The 23295-nt window shown below is 34.2% G+C and overlaps 1 protein-coding gene across 2 annotated transcripts in view; it reads left to right on the top strand.

Annotated features, from left to right (window-relative positions):
- LOC149791283 (leishmanolysin-like peptidase) overlaps positions 1-23295 on the top strand; it is an 86048-nt gene that overhangs the window by 2648 nt on the left and 60105 nt on the right. For both annotated transcript variants that reach the window (XM_089969800.1, XM_089969799.1), the window contains exons 2-7: positions 4453-4584; positions 6623-6702; positions 9717-9828; positions 11874-12046; positions 19192-19297; positions 20380-20477. In XM_089969800.1, coding sequence (XP_089825926.1) covers positions 4453-4584; positions 6623-6702; positions 9717-9828; positions 11874-12046; positions 19192-19297; positions 20380-20477 — 701 coding nt within the window. The remainder of the gene's footprint in view (positions 1-4452; positions 4585-6622; positions 6703-9716; positions 9829-11873; positions 12047-19191; positions 19298-20379; positions 20478-23295) is intronic.

The raw sequence follows: 23295 nt of genomic DNA, 5'->3' as shown, positions 1-23295 counted from the left end.
TATTGTAAATATTAGGGGTGAAACGATACACGGGTAGTCCTACAATGTAAGACAGCACAAGTTATTGTAAATATTAGGGGTGAAACGATACACGGGTAGTCCTACAATGTAAGACAGCACAAGTTATTGTAAATATTAGGGGTGAAAAGATACACGGGTAGTCCTACAATGTAAGACAGCACAAGTTATTGTAAATATTAGGGGTGAAACGATACACGGGTAGTCCTACAATGTAAATATTAGGGGTGAAACGATACACGGGTAGTCCTACAATGTAAGACAGCACAAGTTATTGTAAATATTAGGGGTGAAACGATACACGGGTAGTCATACAGTGTAAGACAGTACAAGTTATTGTAAATATTAGGGGTGAAAAGATACACGGGTAGTCCTACAATGTAAGACAGCACAAGTTGTTTTTGTTTTCACGCCCAAAACATGAATATCAACATCGAGGTCTCATATGTAAGACTAGGTACACTGCCTGCGATACTTTACATATCAATACATGTATGACCGTGATTTTTCCATCTTTCGAAGGTAGGTGGTGTCCTTTTATGTATGATGTTTACTGGTTGCATTTCCAGTATGCAGATTACAGATGTGTAGTTATATATTTATATGCAATTATTATCGAAGGCAAGATAAACTTAATTTCAAACAGACTATATGTTGGTTATGAGTTTTATTTGGTGTTTACAGCCATTTAATCGTGGCTCCATTTAACTCACCATAGCCACCAGGCCCTTTCATTTACATGGCATGGGTGCTTTGAAAACATCTTATTACCAGTTTCAGATGTTGTGACAAGAAAGGTTATATAAAACTTGTATACTTTGCCTGTCACATTTTCATATACAGGACTTTAAGCTAATTTGCAGTAATTAACATGCATCATGTTTTCCAAGTGCACAATTTTGTACAGTTTTTGTACGATTCATGCAATCCCACACCCCGAAAGCATATCAGTTAATGACTTTTGTATGAAGTTTCTCTGTTGTTATGCCATACTTCCTGTTTGTCACTCAGGGATAAACTACATTGATTTCTGATTGGTGGTTATTGTTTAATCTGGACCAGCACTAGCAATAACCACCAATGAGAATTCAGTGTAACATTTCACAGTGTGACATGCTGTTAGCATTGTTTTCAAATCGACCAGATAAAATTCAGTGTAGAAACTTCATGGAAAAATGGTTATTACATGATGAGTAAAGTACTTAATTATTGATGAGGAACACATTTGGAATGTATATTATATACTGAACATACAGCTGGGTTAGGCTAATTAGCATGGATTTGGCGGAGGTAGAAGATTACAAACCATGTCACTTTGTGTTAATTGGTTTATGATGAGTGCATGTTCTTGATAGTCTTTTTCAGTTTTACTAATAATAATGGGTGCCTGTGACTGATTTAGATCAATTCTAAATTTAAAGAAAAACAAGGCAAACTAATAACTTGCATACGGTAAGTTTCATTTTTTATTTGTTCTCCATCTGTTGTATCGATATGTGTATTGTTACAGCAAAAGTATCGATGCATTGATGTATTGATGCATTATTTCCCACCTAGTGGATATCCTTCCTAAATTTGGCACAAAAAAAGCTTTTTGAGAAGCACTTTTATTTTTAAAAAATAGTAACTGTGACACTATTTTTACATTGCTGTAAAATATTCTGTTCAACATATGTAATGGATATCATCTGATTTGAATCAAACAACCCAGCTGGTGAGCATAGTTTCTCATCACATAGTTGTACTGAGACAATCACATAGTTGTACTGAGACAAAAGGCTGTAGTAAGTATTTCACAATGAATGAGCATCATCAGTCTGATTCCATTTTATAATGGTGACACAACAATGCTCGAACAATGTTCTGAATTATTGTATTGGAAAAAGGCATCATTATTGGAACTTCTGTTTTTAGAACTGGAATGCCAACTTTTCTTCAGGAAAGAATTCATGGTCTGCAGCTTTCAGTATCCTATGGAGAACTTGGTTTTGTTGAATCTGTAGTTTTGTTTGTGTACTCATTTAAAACAAGGATATCTCAACTCAGGCGGCCATGGGTGATAAAGGAATGCAATGGATTTTCACTCGTACCTTGTGGCAATGAAAATAATGAGGATCATGCTACTGACCAGTTGGTAAACGCAGATAAGGTGGTAGTTGTCCATTTTATTTGGACTAAGTTCTTGTCATTTTTCAAGGTAGGATGTAACTTGTTGACAAATATACTAAATTTCAAAACCAAAATACCATTCCAGAACATGCTGACCAGTCCAGAATACAATGGGCAAGATCTGACTGACCGAAACAATTTATGTATTTATGTCAAAACCATAAGTGTCTTGAAAGGAGTTTTTTTATTATTGCACCTTTATGATGTTATAGAATAGTACTATTAGGCATATGGGTATAAACACACAAATACAAATTGAAAAATATTACACATCATTCCACAATTATACCTACATTGGATTCTTGCTGGTTTTAAATTTTTGAATTATATATATGTGTACAGTTCTGTTTGGTTTTCATATGTACCACAATGATAGTATGGTGGTTTTAAAAATATACATGTGCATTTATTAGTATAGACTAATACAGAATGTAACTATGGGGGGGGGGGCACGACATGAGGTGCCATTATTTGTCTTACGATGAGGTCTCATTCACTCTGGTGAATGACTTTCTTTACCACTATATACTGGTACACCATTTTGACAGAAAATTAAAATCATTCATTATTAATCTCCAAGAATGTGATGACATTTTTGAAGAGACATTAAATATCTCTAAAGAATTATTTAAACATACAAAATGGTCATTACTGGTGAAAAAGTCCATAAACTTAATGACTTTCTGAATAATAGTTTTCACCTTAGCTGAATTAGGGATCAGTTTGTATTATCCAGTTGTAAAATGAACCCAGTAGTACGATTATTAACTTCTACTGTCTTCATGGGTTGCGGTACTAAAGTGATTAAGTTTTTACAATACTTAGCAATAAACAATCCCACGTTTAGCAGAGATGAAAATTCAAGTTTATCCTTAATTCAGTCATAAAATTTATTGATATCAGCATGTGGATGTTTTTGCCATTTACCTAGTATTTCATGATTACGTTTATTTTGGAAGTTTTATTTACCTAAATCTTTTGGGTAATTCTTAATTGTGTTGATGTTCCATTAAACCACAATATATACATGCCATCCATCTGTTACACGTTGTTTCATATTCACACCCTAATTCTAGTTCTCGCTACTCTTGAATGGAATGTCATTTTGACGTGGAGGTTTTCACCAGATCTCTGCTGTCATACGTGAAGATCTGGTGACGAATGCTTAAGGGTCATGTTCTGGTGACCTTTGAATTCAGACAGTGGAAATGCAGCTTTCAAAAATCTGAAAGTGAACCAAACCTATTCATTCGGTACACATTCATGCTTTTTATCCACACTGCATAGTCTACAAACGCAAAGATGCAAGACTTCATCTGATTGGTTGATAAAATTAGCGATTACGGTAATAACATAGGCTACCAAAACATGACCTGTAAGCAGTCACTGTAGATCTTCATGTAAGACAGTGGAGATCTGACTTTAATTATATTGGCAAACAAGATAGACCCTGATCTGTTGCATTGTGCAAATAATGCAAACATCCTGGACCTCAAACCAGTTGCGTTATGCAGTGGCAGATCAGGGTTGATGTTTATTCTACTGATTACTTATAACAGACTGCACAGAACCTGATCTTTTATTGCATTGGTAGGGCTGGGTCAGTGCAGATCCGTTGGATTCCACTTATAAGTTCATATGGTAAATACGACTGACTGTATTCACTGAAATAAGATCATCTGTTAGACACGAGTCAGAACTTGCGTATACATTATTTCTGTATGTTTATCTGTTTACGTATCAAAAGCTTTGACATTTGGCTGGTACTGATAAATATAAAATACTTTTTGTAAAAATTTACCATAAACAGTGCTCCAAGTGTTTTGGGAATGTGATGCGATAAACAGGCTATGGAATGATGTGACCTACTGGATTTAAAATAAAGTGAACATAGATATTGTGCCAAGTGCAAAGACAATGCAGTTGGGAGATAAAAGTGCAGATGGAATATATGAGCAACCTTAGGATTTTTGTTTTCTTCTGGCCAGATATTACATCTATAACATGAAAAAGGTACCTTCATGCTTTATCAACTGATAAGATCTGAACATTGTCCTTTCTTTCATCATACATTGACGAAAAATTCTTGTTTTATAACTATTTGATCAATATGTATTTCACATATCACTTTTGTTATCTTATGTCTTTTCTTAGTTTTGAAATGCTTTTTTCATTTTCTTCGTCAAACACTTTAAATATTATTAAAAGTTTCAACATCATTTCCAAATTTCAGGTAACCTTAATACGCCAGCTTGATTTTTTCAGATGATCCATGACGTACAACTGGAACCTGCTCATGTGATCCGCAAGAGAAGTGTCGACCAAAAATTGAGAATTTATCTTCATTTAGACCAGAGTGTTAACAATCTTCCATCAGCACTCCGGAAGCTTGTACAAGTAAAGATAAATTGTGACGTTTTTAGCACGTAGCATAATGTGGGTCGATTTTTTATGGATACTTAGGGCAGAATATGGGGCCGTGTCCTAGTATATGTATATTAAATTGCTATTTTTGAGTTACTCCTTGAAATTTTGTTCCCAGTCAATCTAAAGATGCATCCCAGGTCTCTATTCCAAATACACAACAAAAATCCAGAATCTTTATTACATTATACACAAAGTTTACTGATGCTTTGTTAATGAACAATTACTACAAAGTAAAAGAAATGGGAAAATAATTGCAACTATTTTCTTGTCTTATAGTGTTTTCTTTAGCCTGGAGTTTCTGCAGGTAAAAGTGAGCCCCCTATAAAATTGGGGTCAAAATTAAATTGAGGGGTGGAATATATGGAAGTCAAATGGGACTCCTAAAATGTAAGATTTGGGGGAAAATCAATTTAATGGTTTCGTGTGAAATCTTTGCCTGTGTGTGTCTTAAGCAGAGTGGTGTGTGTGGGGGTTTTTTGACATCGCATTATCACAAACTCACAGGTAATTAGTGTGCAGATAAAGTGCTTGTTTATCAGTTACACTGCATAGTGTGTGTGTGTTTTTGACATTGCATTATCACAAACTCACAGGTAATTAGTGTGCAGATAAAGTGCTTGTTTATCAGTTACACTGCATAGCATGTGTGGGTTTTTTGACATTGCATTATCACAAACTCACAGGTAATTAGTGTGCAGATAAAGTGCTTCTTTATCAGTTACACTGCATAGCGTGTGTGGGTTTTTTGACATTGCATTATCACAAACTCGCAGGTAATTAGTGTGCAGATAAAGTGCTTGTTTATCAGTTACAGTGCATGGTGTGTGTGTTTTTTTGACAATGCACTATCACAAACTCGCAGGTAATTAGTGTGCAGATAAAGTGCTTGTTTATCAGTTACACTGCATAGCGTGTGTGGGTTTTTTGACATCGCATTATCACAAACTCACAGGTAATTAGTGTGCAAATAAAGTGCTTGTTTATTAGTTACACTGCATAGTGTGTGTGGGTTTTTTGACATTGCATTATCACAAACTCGCAGGTAATTAGTGTGCAGATAAAGTGCTTGTTTATCAGTTACACTGCATAGCGTGTGTGGGTTTTTTGACATTGCATTATCACAAACTCACAGGTAATTAGTGTGCAGTTAAGTGCTTGTTTATCAGTTACACTGCATCGTGTGTGTGTGGGTTTTTTGACATTGCATTATCACAAACTCGCAGGTAATTAGTGTGCAGTTAAGTGCTTGTTTATCAGTTACACTGCATGGTGTGTATGTTTTTTTGACAATGCATTATCACAAACTCGCAGGTAATTAGTGTGCAGATAAAGTGCTTGTTTATCAGTTACACTGCATAGCGTGTGTGGGTTTTTTGACATTGCATTATCACAAACTCACAGGTAATTAGTGTGCAGTTAAGTGCTTGTTTATCAGTTGCACTGCATCGTGTGTGTGGGTTTTTTGACATTGCATTATCACAAACTCGCAGGTAATTAGTGTGCAGTTAAGTGCTTGTTTATCAGTTACACTGCATGGTGTGTATGTTTTTTTGACAATGCATTATCACAAACTCGCAGGTAATTAGTGTGCAGATAAAGTGCTTGTTTATCAGTTACACTGCATAGTGTGTGTGGGTTTTTGACATTTCATTATCACAAACTCGCAGGTAATTAGTGCTTGTTTATCAGTTAACACTGTATAGCCTCTAATGAGATCATGAATGTGTCACAGAAAATGCATGGACTGATATTGGTCACATCAAATCTCTGCTCCAGTGACACATAAATGCAGTCTTGAGAAACACAGGTTATATGTGAGATAAGTGTATACAAACACTAAAAAAATGACAGCTTATGTGTTTTGTTTTCTCATTTCCAGACATTGGATGAGGTTTTTTTTACTCCACGTAATCAACATTATATTGTTTGTAATCTGATCTTAAAATGTGTATAAAAATATACTTTACATAATTACGATAGTATTGACAGAAGTACAAATTACTTTCAGAGCAAGGTTTTGAAAGCCATTGCTTATTGGGAGGACACGCTAAAGGTTAGAGCTACAAGAGTTCCAATCAGACTTAACAGGTTTGGACAAAACTACTATTCTCATTTCAAACAAAGTGAAGATTTTATTTTATTTAGAATTTATGCCTGTTAAAATCTTTAAGCACTTCCAGAAGCATTTAACAGTTATGTAACGTTGACTCAACATGTAACTATTTTTATGTAAAGTGGATTTTCAACATGTAACTATGTTATATACAGTGGATTTCAACATGTAACTAATTTTATGTAAGTGGATTTCAACATGTAACTGTTATGTAAAGTGGATTTTCAGCGTGTATCTTAATTTATGTAAAGTGGATTTTCCAACATGTTTTATACTGGATAATAGGAGAACATTTTATATTGTACAGCTGCAGTGTTTCCCCTAGGGGCACAAAGCTGCGTCAGAAATCCCCTTGGTATACAAACGGAGTTGGATTAGAAATGTTTGGGGTCTCTGCACAAACTAATGGGAAACACTGAGGTTGTTTAGAAGAGTTAACTAATATATGCACATTCATAACAAGTATGTCTGATTCTCATTAATGTATTTTCCAAGTGTATTCACACTATTATGCTCTATGACAGTGCTGTCCAACCTTTTTGACACCATGGACCACTGACAAATTTGTTTTGAAGCTAAGGGCCGCAGCAGAAAACTTAAAAGCAATGACTATAAAAATTATTCATAATTGTTTACCTGGTTAAGAAGATATGCTATGAAAGTAGGCCATTGACATTTTTCACATAATGTAAAAAAATTGCACGAGTTCTAGCGGAACTATTAAATTCAGCCAGCGGGCCACATGCGGCACTGCTCTATGATCCTAGAATTAGTGACAGAAAAGAGGGAGAAGCAAGAAGCTTTGTAAAATTCAACAAATGATTAATTTACCTAGAATACAAAGTGAAACATTTAAAAGAACTTACAATATTACAAAAATAAATTCCATATAATCATAGAATTTCTAACACGAGTCTTAATGATTGACGTTCTGAAGAAACGAGTGGTATTCCAAAATAGTGAATCCATTGGTGGAAGTTTTGATATGCCTGTGTGGCCTGTGTCATAGTAATGTGTCAGTGATCTTTTGTTGATTTCATAATAATACAATCCAAGAATATATCTTTATTTGAATTTCACTGTAAATTCAAGTCTCTATTTCCATGAATGTTATTTTCAGCACTTTGTATTTCCCAAGACAAATAACTTAAATAAAGTTTTTGAAAATTCCAGCCTAAATGAAATGATGGACACAACAATAATACAACTGATTCTGCTCAGATCTTAAAGGATGAATAAATAATTTCTTGATGACCAAGATTATATAGTCCTCTACTGGACCTCTTGTCATAATTATCATTTTCTTAAAAAGAACTATTACCTAATGGAAAATGTACCTATTATGTAATGGAAAATGTACCTATTACCTAATGGAAAATGTACCTATTACATAATGGAAAATGTACCTATTACGTAATGGAAAATGTACCTATTATGTAATGGAAAATTTCATTATGAAATGTTCCCAATGTTTTCAAGATAAATTTGGTTATAATTAGAAGGTCTGTTACTTAAATTATAATATAAAATGAGTTAGACAAAAATTCATGGGGAATTTCCTTTGATCTAGACAGATTGAGATAAATATGTTTACAAAACCAAAATCAACAATTCAGGTCAGGTAGAAGATGAACTTTTTTTCGACAAAGTCACATCCAAAATAAAATTATCCATTGCATATCTTGAATATAAAAAAAACAATACAGTTTAAGCATACGTAACAACACTCACACATCAGTATGTCTGATACACATTAATATATTTCCTAGTGTATATACATACACATCAAGTATGTGTGATCCATGTTAATGTAATTCCTAGTATATACACACTCACAATAAGTATGATTCACATTAATGCATTTCCAAGTGAGTGTACACTCATGCCAAGTATGTTTGATTCACATTAATGCATTTCCTAGAGTATATACTCATACCAAATATGTCTGATCCACTTTAATGCATTTCATAGTGTGTGTACACTCATACCAAGTATGTTTGGTTCACATTAATGCATTTCCTAGCGTGTGTACACTCGTACCAAGTATGTCTAATTCACATTAATGCATTTCCTAGAGAGTACACTTATACCAAGTATGCCTGATTCACATTAATGCATTTCCTAGTGTCTACACATATACCAAGTATGTCTGATTCACATTAATGCATTTCCTAGTGTGTGTACACTCATACCAAGTATGTCTAATTCACATTAATGCATTTTCTAGTGTGTGTACACTCATACCAAGTATGTCTGATTCACATTAATGCATTTCCTAGGGTGTGTACACTCATACCAAGTATGTCTAATTCACATTAATGCATTTCCTAGTGTGTACACTCATACCAAGGATGTCTGATTCACATTAATGCATTTCCTAGTGTGTGTACACTCATGCCAAGTATGTCTAATTGACATTAGTGCATTTCCTAGTGTGTGTACACTCATACCAAGTATGTTTGATTCACATTAATGCATTTCCTAGTGTGTGTACACTCGTACCAAGTATGTCTGATTCACATTAATGCATTTTCTAGTGTGCGTACACTCATACCAAGTATCTGATCCACTTTAATGCATTTCCTTGTGTGTGTACACTTGTACAAAGTATGTCTGATTCACATTAATGCATTTCCTAGTGTGTGTACACTTGTACCAAGTATGTCTGATTCACATTAATGCGTTTTCTTGTGTGTGTACACTCGTACTATTGCCAAGCTTTCTCAGATGTACCCACATTAGCCAAGACTCAAGCTTGCTTAGAGAGAGGTGAGGTGAGTGATCTGGAATGGTGAGTGCTTTAAACCACTCGGCCACTTGGGGCCTCCGAAGAGTTGAATAAGAAAGGCTTAGCATTTTGTGACCTAGTCTCAGATTTCTTCTCTGATGTTGATCCTTAACTTGCTGATCTTGAGTCTAACACCAAAAATTATTTTTGGGAAACTTTAAAACATTCATTAGATTTAGAATGATGTATGCTGTCTTTCAGGAAGTGCAGAAATGACAATGTTACCTACAAAGATGGTCAGCGATATTGTGTTGACGGCTGTCACCCTGTCACAACATGTGGGGATATTCAGATTCCAGAAGATCATTTACAGGTCAGTGTCCTAGGTTTAAATAGAGTTCAACAGGTCTTGTATAGGGAGTCTAAGGTCTAACAGAACTGCATTTTATCATATGACGGCATCATCAAGAGTGCAAATGTTGTTTATTGGGTACTCTGAAAACTGCAGATACCCAGTCTCAATTCCACAGAAGTCCAAGAAAACACAGCCTGAGTCATCTGGACTGATTTGGCTTTCAGTTGATGTCAAACCCAGGGCCAGGAGAAGAAAACAGAAAACATCCACATTATGGGGGCTAGATGACTTTTTGAATGTTGATTGAGGTTGTTCTGTTCAACTATTCTTGGGACCCTGTGAAGCTGCTTTTAATGTGGAATAGTTATCAATTGATGTTGTTCAGAATTGTATCATTGTCTTCTAACTCTTTGAGTAATTAGAGTACCCTGGCATATAATTTTTTATTAAGTGCCTTTCCTGGGTACCATGTATATTTAAATGGAACAGCTCCAAAGTAAATTTAATTAATAATAACAACAAAGCATGTCAGTTCACATGCCAGTATCTGCAATTCTCTATGCAGATACAAACTGGGCAGCTATGGATGGTAAAATAATTGCTAATCTGGGTGTGTTACCATAACCAGTGCTTTTCCAAATATTGTTGGTCAGCATCTGTGAATGCAGGATGAACTGGATCAGTAACCCATGTGTAGGGCATATGGACTAGCTATCACATGAACTCATTGGGCAGCTACATGTACCATAAATTGTTTTTCTGAACATAACATATATTTTAACAGAAATTATTTCTCAATTTGGAAACAAAAATAGCTCAGTTGGTACAGCATTGGGCTTATAGTGCTAGGGTTGCATGCACAGCATCTTCCCTGGCCAGCCTGGGTCATTTGCTATGATGCATCATTGGAAAAGGCACTTTTTTCCCCATTTCCTTGGTTTGATACAGCCAGTGCTGTTAAAAACAGCCATCTCGTGGGTCGGTGGTTCTTCCCTGGGTTTTCCAGGGTTCTTCCTCCACCAGTTATACTGGCCGCCATGTATAGCCTATCTTGTGCTGAAAAATGGCGTTAAACCCTAGATAACAACAACAACAACAACATAAAAACAACCAAACAGATTTCATTTGAATGTAAGATTCAAAATGCAAATAGTGCTATCAAATAAATGGGATGCCCCATATATGATGTCTTTTCCTAAAATAACTTCCCGATATCATTCACCATTTTATGGTACACCATTACAAGTCTTTAAATAGGAAAACAAGATGTATTGATTTTAATACGTTCAACAAAATGTTTTAAAAAGTGAACAAATAACATGTAATAGGCATAATGAGCGCAGCTTTAGTAATGTGTTCTGACTTGGGTCTATACATGGACAAGGCACTTGTACATTCAGTGAAGAAACTCATAATGACATGTACAGCAGTTTTATTTGAAACCACGGAAATGTTGTACATAGGGTTAGAATTCATTCTTCACTATACAGAAGTGTTATTTTCGCGGAATGTAGAATTCATTCAGAAATATCGATTATATATTTTTTCATTAATTTGTATTGGGAAAAAAACATCTTTTTAATTATTTTTTTTTTTATTTTATTGTTAGGAATGTGCATTATCTGGAAGTTCCAGGGTAATCCTTGAGGTACTGGACATGTACAACTAAAATCCAAGGTTTTTTCCAGCTGGACCATTCTGCAGATCATATGCATTACTGTAAAAGCTTGTCTTGCAAGCAATGGTTTCCAGCCTACCATCAGTGCTCACTAATAAGAAAAATCTGCCTTCTTATCATTAACCTGCCATTGGATAAATTACTGTTGACTTTTATTGTCCACTTTTCCATCGGATCTGTCATCTTTTACAAACATTTTCTTAATGCAATGACTTAGTTTTGTACTTTTAGCACTGAGCTGATTAATTTAAAAGATAATAACAAGGCTGGGGGGAAAAAGGTACCAAATGTTGTCTTAGTAAATTAGTAAAGTCTGCCAAGAAGAAAATAACTTTCTAAAATAAAGCTTCTGACACTTTAAATCTATATGATCAATTTTTTACAGAATTGTCAATATGTGAACAGCTCTACAGGCTTCAGCATGATCAACAATGCAGGGAAGGGTGTGTCTGATGCAGACTTTGTCCTGTATGTCGCTACATTGTCCACACAGAGATGTTTCATGGACCAGACCATTGCATATGCAGCCCACTGTCAGTTGGAGGCTGCTCTGGACAGGTGAATATTGCATCAGTCTCCAGATGTGAATTATTTATGGCAATGTTCAGCTTCTCATTTTGTTACATGTAAAACCAGCCCTGATATAGGGTTACAAAAACATTTGTTACTGACAGACACCATTTAAAGGTAAGCTTCAGGTTTTTCTAGGAACCATTGAGGAGTTGTCTGACAACCAACTCTAAGTTTACGACTTATTTGAAGACTATGGCCAATACTTGATCAAACTTGGTGTTTAAATTTATGTACAACACCTGGCAGATTCAAGTCAGAAAAGTCCAAAAATCTTGTTGTTCAGCAAAACCTCTGTATAAAGTTCAGTTAACGGAGATAATGAAAGTGTCCTTTAAATTGTCTGTTGGAATCTGCATCTGTTGTCATGATTTCTGTTATATACAACTTTGACCAAAAGGACTGGACACACTAGATAAGTGTCTACTGTAAAAAGGATATAGGAGTTCCCTGTATGTCTTTTATGAGCAGGTATCGGCTATCTCTAGGTTTCAGCAAAAGGCAGGTTGCACTGTAGTAAAAGTTAGGGAAGTTAATCCCAGTGATAAGAAGAATTGGTCCCAATCTTAATTGGAAAAATATTTCAAAAATTGCACAGAATTTTCAGCTTAAGCATTTTGCTTAAGAAAATGTAATTCTCGCTTTGATTTTTTATCCAAATCAAGATCTAAAGCAAAAATCCCCACAGAGGGTACCTGAAATTGATATTTGATAGAAATTGTTAAAAAGTGCGAGTCCTTTCATTATTTTCATTTTGCAGGTTGTTGGGTACCTCCATGTCTGTGCCACACTATACATTTTCTTTTACCCAATATCGTAGTATTACTGTCGGTAGTAACAAACTTGGTCTTCCAGTCAGAAACTTCTTAGGGAAGGGAGAAAGTAAAGTAAACTTGTTACTGTAAGGACACGTTTTTGCAAGTCCTTGTTCATCTTGATATTCATGATTTCAAAATCAAAATTTGCATTATTTTCTATTCAAGTTATAATGTCAGGTAGAATTTATGAGGAAAGAAAAGAAAGCTGGCAAATGGACAGATAAATCTGAGCAAGTGGACAACTTGCACTGGGTATATTGGACTGGTTACTTTCTAATGCTATGTATATTTGATTTAATTGTTTGTTTTTATATATAAAAGAATTATTTTAATACATGATACTGTAATGTAATATGGTATGCTGCACTTCACCTTGTCCAAAATTGAGTTCATTTCTGCATGAGCTAATTGACTTTTTTATTTCATTTTATGTTTTAAAAAAAACTAATACATATCTAAATTATTCTCGAATTGTATGGGCTTAATATCAGGATCATTATTAATAGAAGAGGTAAATATGCTTATTTGGGTCAGGGTTTTGGACTTTCCTAAGTGAATTATACAGGTTATGGTTTTGATTTTGCAAACATCAGGATCTTTCTAGAAGGTTATTTTCCATTAGGTAATGTTTTTTGGGGGGGAAAATGCTAATTGTGGCCTGAGGTCAAGTAGAGAACCATATAATCTTGTAATTGTGAGGACTTGGTCATATATGCTTTAAAAGTCTTAGCGCAGTCAAATTGTATTATATGTTGTGATCAGTAATTTTGGGCTGGAATCCTTTTTTTGTGGTTCAAATTATTGAATTAAAGTGATCATTTTCTCTGGAAATAGAAAAATTCTGATAAAATTCTTTGATTGAGACATTAACTGGAATTTATAGTATATTCAAACCTGGAATTATAATACTGTGTTTCAACAAAAGACTTGACACATCAACACTTTAATAACTACCATAGACGCATCATCGACTGAGTATTTCTTCTGGACTTTTACTAATTTTATTTTGATATATTGCATCTGGAGCACCTGCCTCTAAAGAAACAGACCTAGGCCAAATACACTGTATCAATACAATAACAGATCATTTCCTATTCTAGTACTTGTAATGCTCATTAAATTGCTTGTATTGTAAACACAATTCTCCCTGTGTACTTGCTACATTTTACATGTATCAGATGTCCACAAATTTTCATCTTTTCACCATTGTTTTCCCAGACTAAGCATGTGCCAGTAGCTTCTCATGGGTCGGTGGTTCTTTCCAGGGTTTTCTTGGGTTCTTCCTCCACCATTAATACTGGCCGCCATGTATAGCCTTTCGTGTGCTGAAAAATGGTGTTAAACCCTACAACAACAACAACAGCCAGACTAAGCATGTAATAAATATAAAATTGTAAACCATCTTAATTAGAATAGTGCATATTGGTTCATTCTTTCTTATTGGATCAAAATAGTAAACCCTGTCTATTGCTTTAAGATTTAGAAGCTGATTCAAAAGAGTTTAAAGTATCCATTTATCTCTACTAGAACCATATAGTATCCATTTATCTCTACTAGAACCATATAGTATCCATTTATCTCTACTAGAACCATATAGTATCCAGTTATCTCCTAGAACCATAAAGTATCCAGATATCTCTACCAGAACCAAGGTTGTTCTTTGCTATTTAATCTCTTGTATTGACTTTTACAGCAACATCCAAAATTCTGCTATCTACAATTTCAGTTTTTCATCTTGTTCACATATTAATACCAGTTAGTTTCTGCTTTCTTTTTAGTTTTCACAGTTCAGACTGAGGGATTTTTTACTTAAAGATTCTTTCAGGTCTTCTTCATTGGTCTGTTTTGGTGGCTCAAACTGGTTTGATATATTTATTAAAGTCTACAATTTTTTTATGGCCTAACTTGATTCTCTGTTTGCACAGTTTGGTGAACTTTGTTGCCATGATTTGGTGAATTTTGTTGCCAAAGATTTTTCATTCATTCTGTTAACTTTTAAACTTTAGTAAGTTCACTAGCAGCTCTGTTAGACTTGTCAAGAAAAGTTTTAATTTCTAGTACAGCTTGGATATAGGATTTTGTTTATTGTTGTTGTTCAATATTTTTTTCTTTTGTCATGTCATATTTCTGGTAGAAGACGCCAGGATAATACATTCTGAATCCCAAAAGGTCAGAAGCACTTGGAGTATCTGTTTATCGAGAATAGCTTCCATAGACATCAGTCTAAAATAAGGAACAACAATTATACGTAACTTTTTATTAAAAATACAATGAGTTTGTGTAATTTTTATTTTTAATCAGAATTAATTACATTATGATCATTTTTGTAGTTTTAACATCTGTTTGCTACAAGTGAAAAAAAAAAGATAAATGAATTTTGAAATTAAATTATTGAATTTCACTCGGTACTTCACAATTCATAATCATTATAATATTTTTAAATGTTTACTGTAATGTAATAATAATGAAATAGCAGTTGATTAGATTTTAATGATAATATGAAATCTGATAACAGCAATTTTGAATGGTTATGAGGAATGGTTGTATCTTGATGAATTTGCACAATTGTCCCACATAGATTTAATTTGCAAAATTGTCATTGATCAAGACTGCATTTATAATGAATAAATACAACACTTAGATTTAATTTACAAAATTGTCATTGATCAAGACTGCATTTATAATGAATAAATACAACACTTACATTTAATTTGCAAAATTGTCATTGATCAAGACTGCATTTATAATGAATAAATACAACACTCAGATTTAATTTGCAAAATTGTCATTGATCAAAATTGTCATTGATCAAGACTACATTTATAATGAATAAATACAACACTCAGATTTAATTTGCAAAATTGTCATTGATCAAGACTGCATTTATAATGAATAAATACAACACTTAGATTTAATTTACAAAATTGTCATTGATCAAGACTGCATTTATAATGAATAAATACAACACTTAGATTTAATTTGCAAAATTGTCATTGATCAAGACTGCATTTATAATGAATAAATACAACACTTAGATTTAATTTGCAAAATTGTCATTGATCAAGACTGCATTTATAATGAATAAATACAACACTTAGATTTAATTTGCAAAATTGTCATTGATCAAGACTGCATTTATAATGAATAAATACAACACTTAGATTTAATTTGCAAAATTGTCATTGATCAAGACTCCATTTATAATGAATAAATACAACACTTAGATTTAATTTGCAAAATTGTCATTGATCAAGACTGCATTTATAATGAATAAATACAACACTCAGATTTAATTTGCAAAATTGTCATTGATCAAGACTGCATTTATAATAAATAAATACAACACTTAGATTTAATTTGTAAAATTGTCATTGATCAAGACTACATTTATAATGAATAAATACAACACTTAGATTTAATTTACAAAATTGTCATTGATCAAGACTGCATTTATAATGAATAAATACAACACTTAGATTTAATTTGCAAAATTGTCATTGATCAAGACTGCATTTATAATGAATAAATACAACACTTAGATTTAATTTGCAAAATTGTCATTGATCAAGACTGCATTTATAATGAATAAATACAACACTTAGATTTAATTTGCAAAATTGTCATTGATCAAGACTGCATTTATAAAGAATAAATACAACACTTAGATTTAATTTGCAAAATTGTCATTGATCAAGACTGCATTTATAATGAATAAATACAACACTTAGATTTAATTTGCAAAATTGTCATTGATCAAGACTGCATTTATAATGAATAAATACAACACTTAGATTTAATTTGCAAAATTATCATTGATCAAGACTGCATTTATAATGAATAAATACAACACTTAGATTTAATTTACAAAATTGTCATTGATCAAGACTGCATTTATAATGAATAAATACAACACTTAGATTTAATTTGCAAAATTGTCATTGATCAAGACTGCATTTATAATGAATAAATACAATACTTAGATTTAATTTACAAAATTGTCTTTGATCAAGACTGCATTTTTAATGAATAAATACAACACTTAGATTTAATTTACAAAATTCTCTTTGATCAAGACTGCATTTTTAATGAATAAATGCAGCACTAAGACTTAGATCATCATATTTTTTGGCCATAAGTCATAACAAGATGGTTTTGATTGATATGTGTTTAGACTACTGGTTAGCAATGTTTACAAATACTGTCAAGTATTCAAGATGGCATCTGTACTAGGCATTTGTGAAGTTGATAAACTCAAAATATTACCTTAAAGTTTGAAGCAAAGTCCAGCACTTTTAATTTTCTTTGCAATAGATGTTGTATATATTGAATTAAAGATTACAATGTGCGGAATCTAATTGTATGTGAAGAATATTTATATACTTCGAAGATCAAATGCTCGATGGATCGTTAAATTTACATCAGAATATCTCCAGCATGGCTTGTGATATTTTAGTTCTAATTCTGAACTGTCATTCAATTTTCTGATTGGATGGAAATTTTCATGAATATTCCTTGTCTTTAACATGGTCACATACTTTTCCAAATGAACATTGTTACATACGAGTCACTGAGCTATTGGTTTTTGTACAGGAAGCATGAATTACCTATAATTTACTTTCGACCTGTGATACAGTGTAAATCTAAATGACGCTTAGAAATAATGAATATTTAGAAAGATACATTTTATTTGCTTTTATGTCATGTATATTCTATAGCAGTCTTTAATGAAGAAAGTTACTAACATATTGAAAAAGTGTAGTGACCTTGTAAGACAGAGAATTACCTGATGATACATGCTTGTTACTGGGACTACTAATTAAAACAACTAACTTTGGGATTAAATTTCTGTGGACACCTGTAATAAACAGTCATCTCAAACAATTTGGAATATTTAATAAACAGCTGTTATTTGCTACAAAGGATACTATGGAATGATTGTGCTTTGCAATTTTTATGGTTCTCTAACTGGGAAAGTTGGCATTTTTCATTTAGCTTGGTTGTTCCAAAGGTGTTCATCCCTCAGACAAATGTTTTGAAATAGTAAGGTTAAAGTTGTATTTTGGGGGTTTTATGAAAAATTTGAATATTTAGGCTTTGTTGCATATTATTTAATGTGGCCAAATGAATTAGTGACATTATCTTTGTATTGTGAACTTGAATAAGGTGGATGCTTCCAAGCTGGATTATTAGCAATAATTCCTTTGATAGTTGAGCTCTGGTGATAACATACACCTGCCACTTGGGTTAATCTGATTAGAATATAGTTTTCATTCAGATAAGCAGGTGATTAAAGTATGAAAAACATCAACTTTTGACTTATATGGAAAATGACTTTAAAATGTTTAGGGTGCTAATTTTGCAGATTGAGGAGACTGACTGGTGTAATGAAGGGGCAAGGAGGGCACAGTGGATGCAGAGTAGTGGATATTTTGCCAAAAGGGTGGTGGGGTTGACCCTCTAATTCTTTCTAGATTGAACACTGAAACTGTACTGTCTTTGTAAAATTGTATTGTTTTTGTAAAATGAGTAACAAAGCTTTCAGGACTCATGGTACTAATTCAGTTTCCATAATAAACCTATGCAAAGACTATGATATTAAAAAATTTTGAGTGCTCATGATCAAACCTACATTTATCAGTATAAATGAAACCTGGATGTTGGCTTCTGTGTAGAGGAAAGGATATGAGCTGCTGCATTTCTGGACCTGCATGCGTTTGAAACATGTACTTTCTATTCCGCATCAAAGAGTCTGGTGCTAATTTTAGTAAAGAGTGTTCCAAACTCAAGACTGTTAAAGGACTGAAATTCCATCAATAAAACAATGTGTCTGTTTTTTTTTCCACTTACAACTAGGACAAGCTCTCAAAAGATTCTTTTTTCTTACAACATAACTTACATTATTAACCAATCCTTTTTCAGCCTAACCCATATATACTCTATTTTATATTCACCCATTTCCAGGCTGGTTCCCATTTTTACATACCATTAGTACCGTGTGTCATTCACCAGCTTAATGCAACAGTTGATCAGGGTCAACGCCGTTTGTTCTACTGATTGCTACTTACAAACTGCATAGACACAGATGTGATGGCAGATCTGGGTCTGTGCTGTTTCCAGTTGGACTCGTAACTCTGTATGCAGTAAATAAAAATTTCATGCCAAAAAGGGAAAAAAATATTTCACATGATTTTATGACAAGGAGCATCCCATCATTCTACTGGAATATAAATTCCAGGCAGTTTATGGTGCTTTCTGCTGCAGCAAAATTCTGGCGTTTAATGTGTAGATCTTATTAAACTTTTTTTTCCATTTCAGACCAGTAGCAGGATACTTCAGTCTATGTCCAAATGCCATCTCCACAAACCGACATGAGTATGAGACTCTTCTATCCGTGCTGAAGCATGAAATACTACATTCCTTGGTAAGAAATGTACATGATATTCTTCAGTGTGATTTCAGTTTTTTAGAGATGTTTTTTTCTGCTATACAGATTTAGTTTACTGATCTTAAATCAAATTTGACAATGTAAATCTGAGTCATCATAAATAAATACTAGGATTATATAATTATTGTTTTTGAAATTCATGTAGTATCAATAAAATTCCACCTAATGACCATCCCAATACTAAGACCACCTGGCTGTAATGAAAGAAAATATGAAGATCCGACTTTGTACTGTGTTCCCATGTTTGCAACTCCAAAACGTTGACAAGCACACTATCACTGGTTCAACCAGTATATGCCATGGTCTGATTTTTACAAAATCACAACTGTGGAGAAAAATAAAAATGACCAAGGTGGTTTTTTTTCATTTTCTTTTAATCTTATGCAGATTTCCAGCCAATCAATAAACTTCCAACTTGCTAAATTATCGTTTCTATGAAAGTGGACCAAATCCATCATGTGATCTATCCCTATTGTACTGGTCACTTTGCTCAGCCTATCCATTTTTCCCACCATTCTCCTAATACTGTTATTCCCAAATTTTGGATTGTTCGGAAATAATGATGTATTTAATATATCCCCCAAAAGTTCTTGGCATGGTGCCAGATTATCATAACCTCCATGAAAACATGTAATATAAATAACATATTCAGGGAACTTTCAGCCATTTGCATATGTAAAAGCAGCTGAGTTTCCTAGTTATATGGAATGATGGATAATTTATTTCTTTACACCTATGTAATTTTAAGATTGTACAAGTAATAAAAATGCCTGCAGAGCAGATGACTATGGTGAACAAACCAAGACAAAAGTCAAACAGAAAAGTCTGGCTCAGACCTGTAACCTGCAGTAGATTGGAAAATTTAAATATGTTTAAGTCTTGTATCCATTCCTAAGTTGCTGTGTTCAATAGAAACTTTCAGGGAAATATTTTACTTATCTAAAGTTTGTACCCAGATATGACAGTTCTTTTCTTACCTGCTTTTAAAGCTGAGTGATATACAAGATATTGACAAGTGAGACACCATACTCCATAAAACACTACTTTTTACTTAACAGGGTTTCACTGCTGGTTTGTATGCCTTCTATAGAGATTCCAGTGGTCAGCCTTTGACTGCCCGTGATCCTTTCAGCAACAAGCCACCTTACATTCCCAGGTGAGAAAACAGACTAAAATAGATTGGACTTGAGTTGCTTGTTCTCCAAGTGCTCAGTGTGTTAATATTGGCATCTATGTATTTTCCAGCCTTTGTCATTTTGTCCTGATGAATGTATTCATCTCACCAATTCTGTCCTTCATTTGCTTTGTAGTAATATTATATGGCAACATGTATTTGGCTTGGAAATATTTTATCTCAAAAGCATATGGCATGCTGTCTACTTTTTTACTATGGCCAAGCTGTCTAAAGTACTCGCCTTTACTGATCACTGCCATCTTACCTCTCTGTTTGGGTTTGAGTCTCTGGCTCTGCCAATGTGGGTATGTGAGAAATCTTGCCATTAGCTGGTTGGTTCTTACTGGGGTTTTTCAGAGTTCTTCCTTTATCAGTTATACTGACCACTATATATAGCCTATCTTGCACTGAGAAATGGCATTAAACCCAATACAAAAACAAGAACCTACTGTTACAAAGATAAGTTGTTGTTTCTTATATTGTCATTTTCCATATTTAACTTTTGTGGAATTTTAACTTTGAAAGGCTTAGCAAAATGTGTAAAGGGACATAACTCATTCTAATCCTAAAAGAAAATCAATTATTAGAGTTGTAACCTTTCTAATATTGGCATTGCCAACAACACAGAGTAATTCCAGTTGACAATACTCATTGGTAGTTCCTGAAATACTTTTCTCAGAATGATTTATGAATTATTTAACCAATTTCCTGCTAAAGATGAAAAGGAGAAAAGGTTTAAAACCTGTATAATTAAGTGTGTGTGTGTACTAGATTTTTGCACATCAAAATTAGGTCAGTATGGACTGTTTAATGCATGCCTTGTTAAAAAAAGCGAAAAAAGTACAAGGGTATTTGGCACTCTCAGTTCACATTGTCCTTTTCCAGGTATTACAGATTTTCCAAGTCTGTAATAACAAGTTCACATAATGATTCCTGGCTGGCTGTGTCTATGGGATCTATAATAATGAATCCTGGCTGGCTGTCTCTGTGGGATCTGTAATAATGAATCCTGGCTGGCTGTCTCTATGGGATCTACTCATGTTTAAGAATCTATTTTGAAGCATATAACGTATGAAAAAATAGTGGATTCTTGGCTCATCTCATTTTAGGTAGAATCTGTGGTAGTGGAGTGTTTTCTATATTGATCCCAGATTAAGTAGATTCTGGATTCTGTGCTATGCTGATCCCACCATATCAGAGTAGAATTATGGTAGGCTGATCCCAGGATGAAGACTGCATTCTGATTTCAAATTACATGTATCCGGTCTAAACTAATTTGAATGTCAAAAGACTTATGAGTCTGCAGAATGACTTGCACTGATCCTAGTCAGTAAGACTTGCCTTTTTTGGTCTGATCCTAGAATGTACGACTTGAATTGTCTGGTCTGATCCTAGTCTATCAGACTTGCATTCTTTGGTCTGATCCTAGTCTATCAGACTTGCATTCTTTGGTCTGATCCTAGTCTGTCAGACTTGCATTGTCTGGTTTGATCCTAGTCAGTGAAACTTGCATTGTATGGTCTGATCCTAGTCAGTGAAACTTGCATTGTCTGGTCTGATCCTAGTCCGTGAGACTTGCATTGTCTGGTCTGAGCCTAGCCAGTCAGACTTGCATTGTCTGGTCAGATCCCCATCTGTCATGCTTGCATTGTCTGGTCTGATCCTAGTCTGTAAGACTTGCGTTGTCTGGTCTGATCCTAATCTATCACACTTGCATTATCTGATCTGATCATAGTCTATCACACTTGCATTGTCTGGTGTGATTCTAGAAGTCTCATGATAAATTGTCTGTCTGGTCTGATCCTTGTCTATCAGACTTGCAATATCTGGTCTAGCCTATCAGACTTGCAGTGTCTGGTCTGATCCTAGGCTATCAGACTTGCATTGTCTGGTCAGATCCTAGTCTATCAGACTTGAATTGTCTGGTCTGATCCTAGACGACTCATGACAAAGATGGGGGTACCTTAATTAGAGACCACTCCAGTAGTGTAGTGGTTAGAGCATCCGTCTCGGAGGTCATGGGTTCAAACTCTGGCCAAGTCCTACCTAACACTTGCAAAAAATGGTACTAACAGCTGCTTTGCTTGGCGCTCAGCATTAAGAGGTTAGTGGTAGGACTGGTCGGCCTGGTGTCATGATAATGTGACTGAGTGGGACATCATGATACATGTCTGCGGCATGATGCCCCAGTACTGGACATCACTATAAACTGCCACACTGCAGACATCATAGCGATATGACTGAAAAATTGTTAAAAGCTACATTAAATGTCCTAACACTGCACACACCTTACAAACCATCACAATACTATAATAAGGACAGGATATGAATATATGATTGGGGAAGAAGAGCAAATTGAGTTTGATAAATTTCTTTCAGTTTTAAAATGTATCAAATGATAGCCAACTAGGTGTATTGCATACCACATTGGGATTCTACCCTGATGGTCAGTGTCATAGCAAAATGCAGCAACTCCCAGAGATAACTGCGATATATGTAAACTCAGTGACCTACATGGACTGCTTGGTCCGGGCATTCAGTTTTTGTGATATTCCAATTGGGTGCATCCACTATATCTACTTCCACTTCTCCTCTTGTGTACATGTGTAAATTGTTATATTTTATCATAATTGTAAGGATTTGTATTGTTATCTTTGCCATGACATCAATGCGTAAGAACCCAACTTATGCAAGAACAGACTTACATAGCGGTCCCAGGAATGTAACCTTTACATATCTCAGGGATATGCTGTACTTGCGTCCATCACAATGTCCCTAACGTTCTAGAACTTTAAATCCA

The sequence above is a fragment of the Sinohyriopsis cumingii genome, chromosome 9 (genome assembly GCF_028554795.1).
Source record: "Sinohyriopsis cumingii isolate HCF-2022 chromosome 9, ASM2855479v2, whole genome shotgun sequence".
Taxonomy (NCBI): Eukaryota; Metazoa; Mollusca; class Bivalvia; order Unionida; family Unionidae; genus Sinohyriopsis; species Sinohyriopsis cumingii.
Note: the sequence above shows the minus strand (reverse complement) of the source record. Positions and strands in the feature narration are given on the sequence as shown.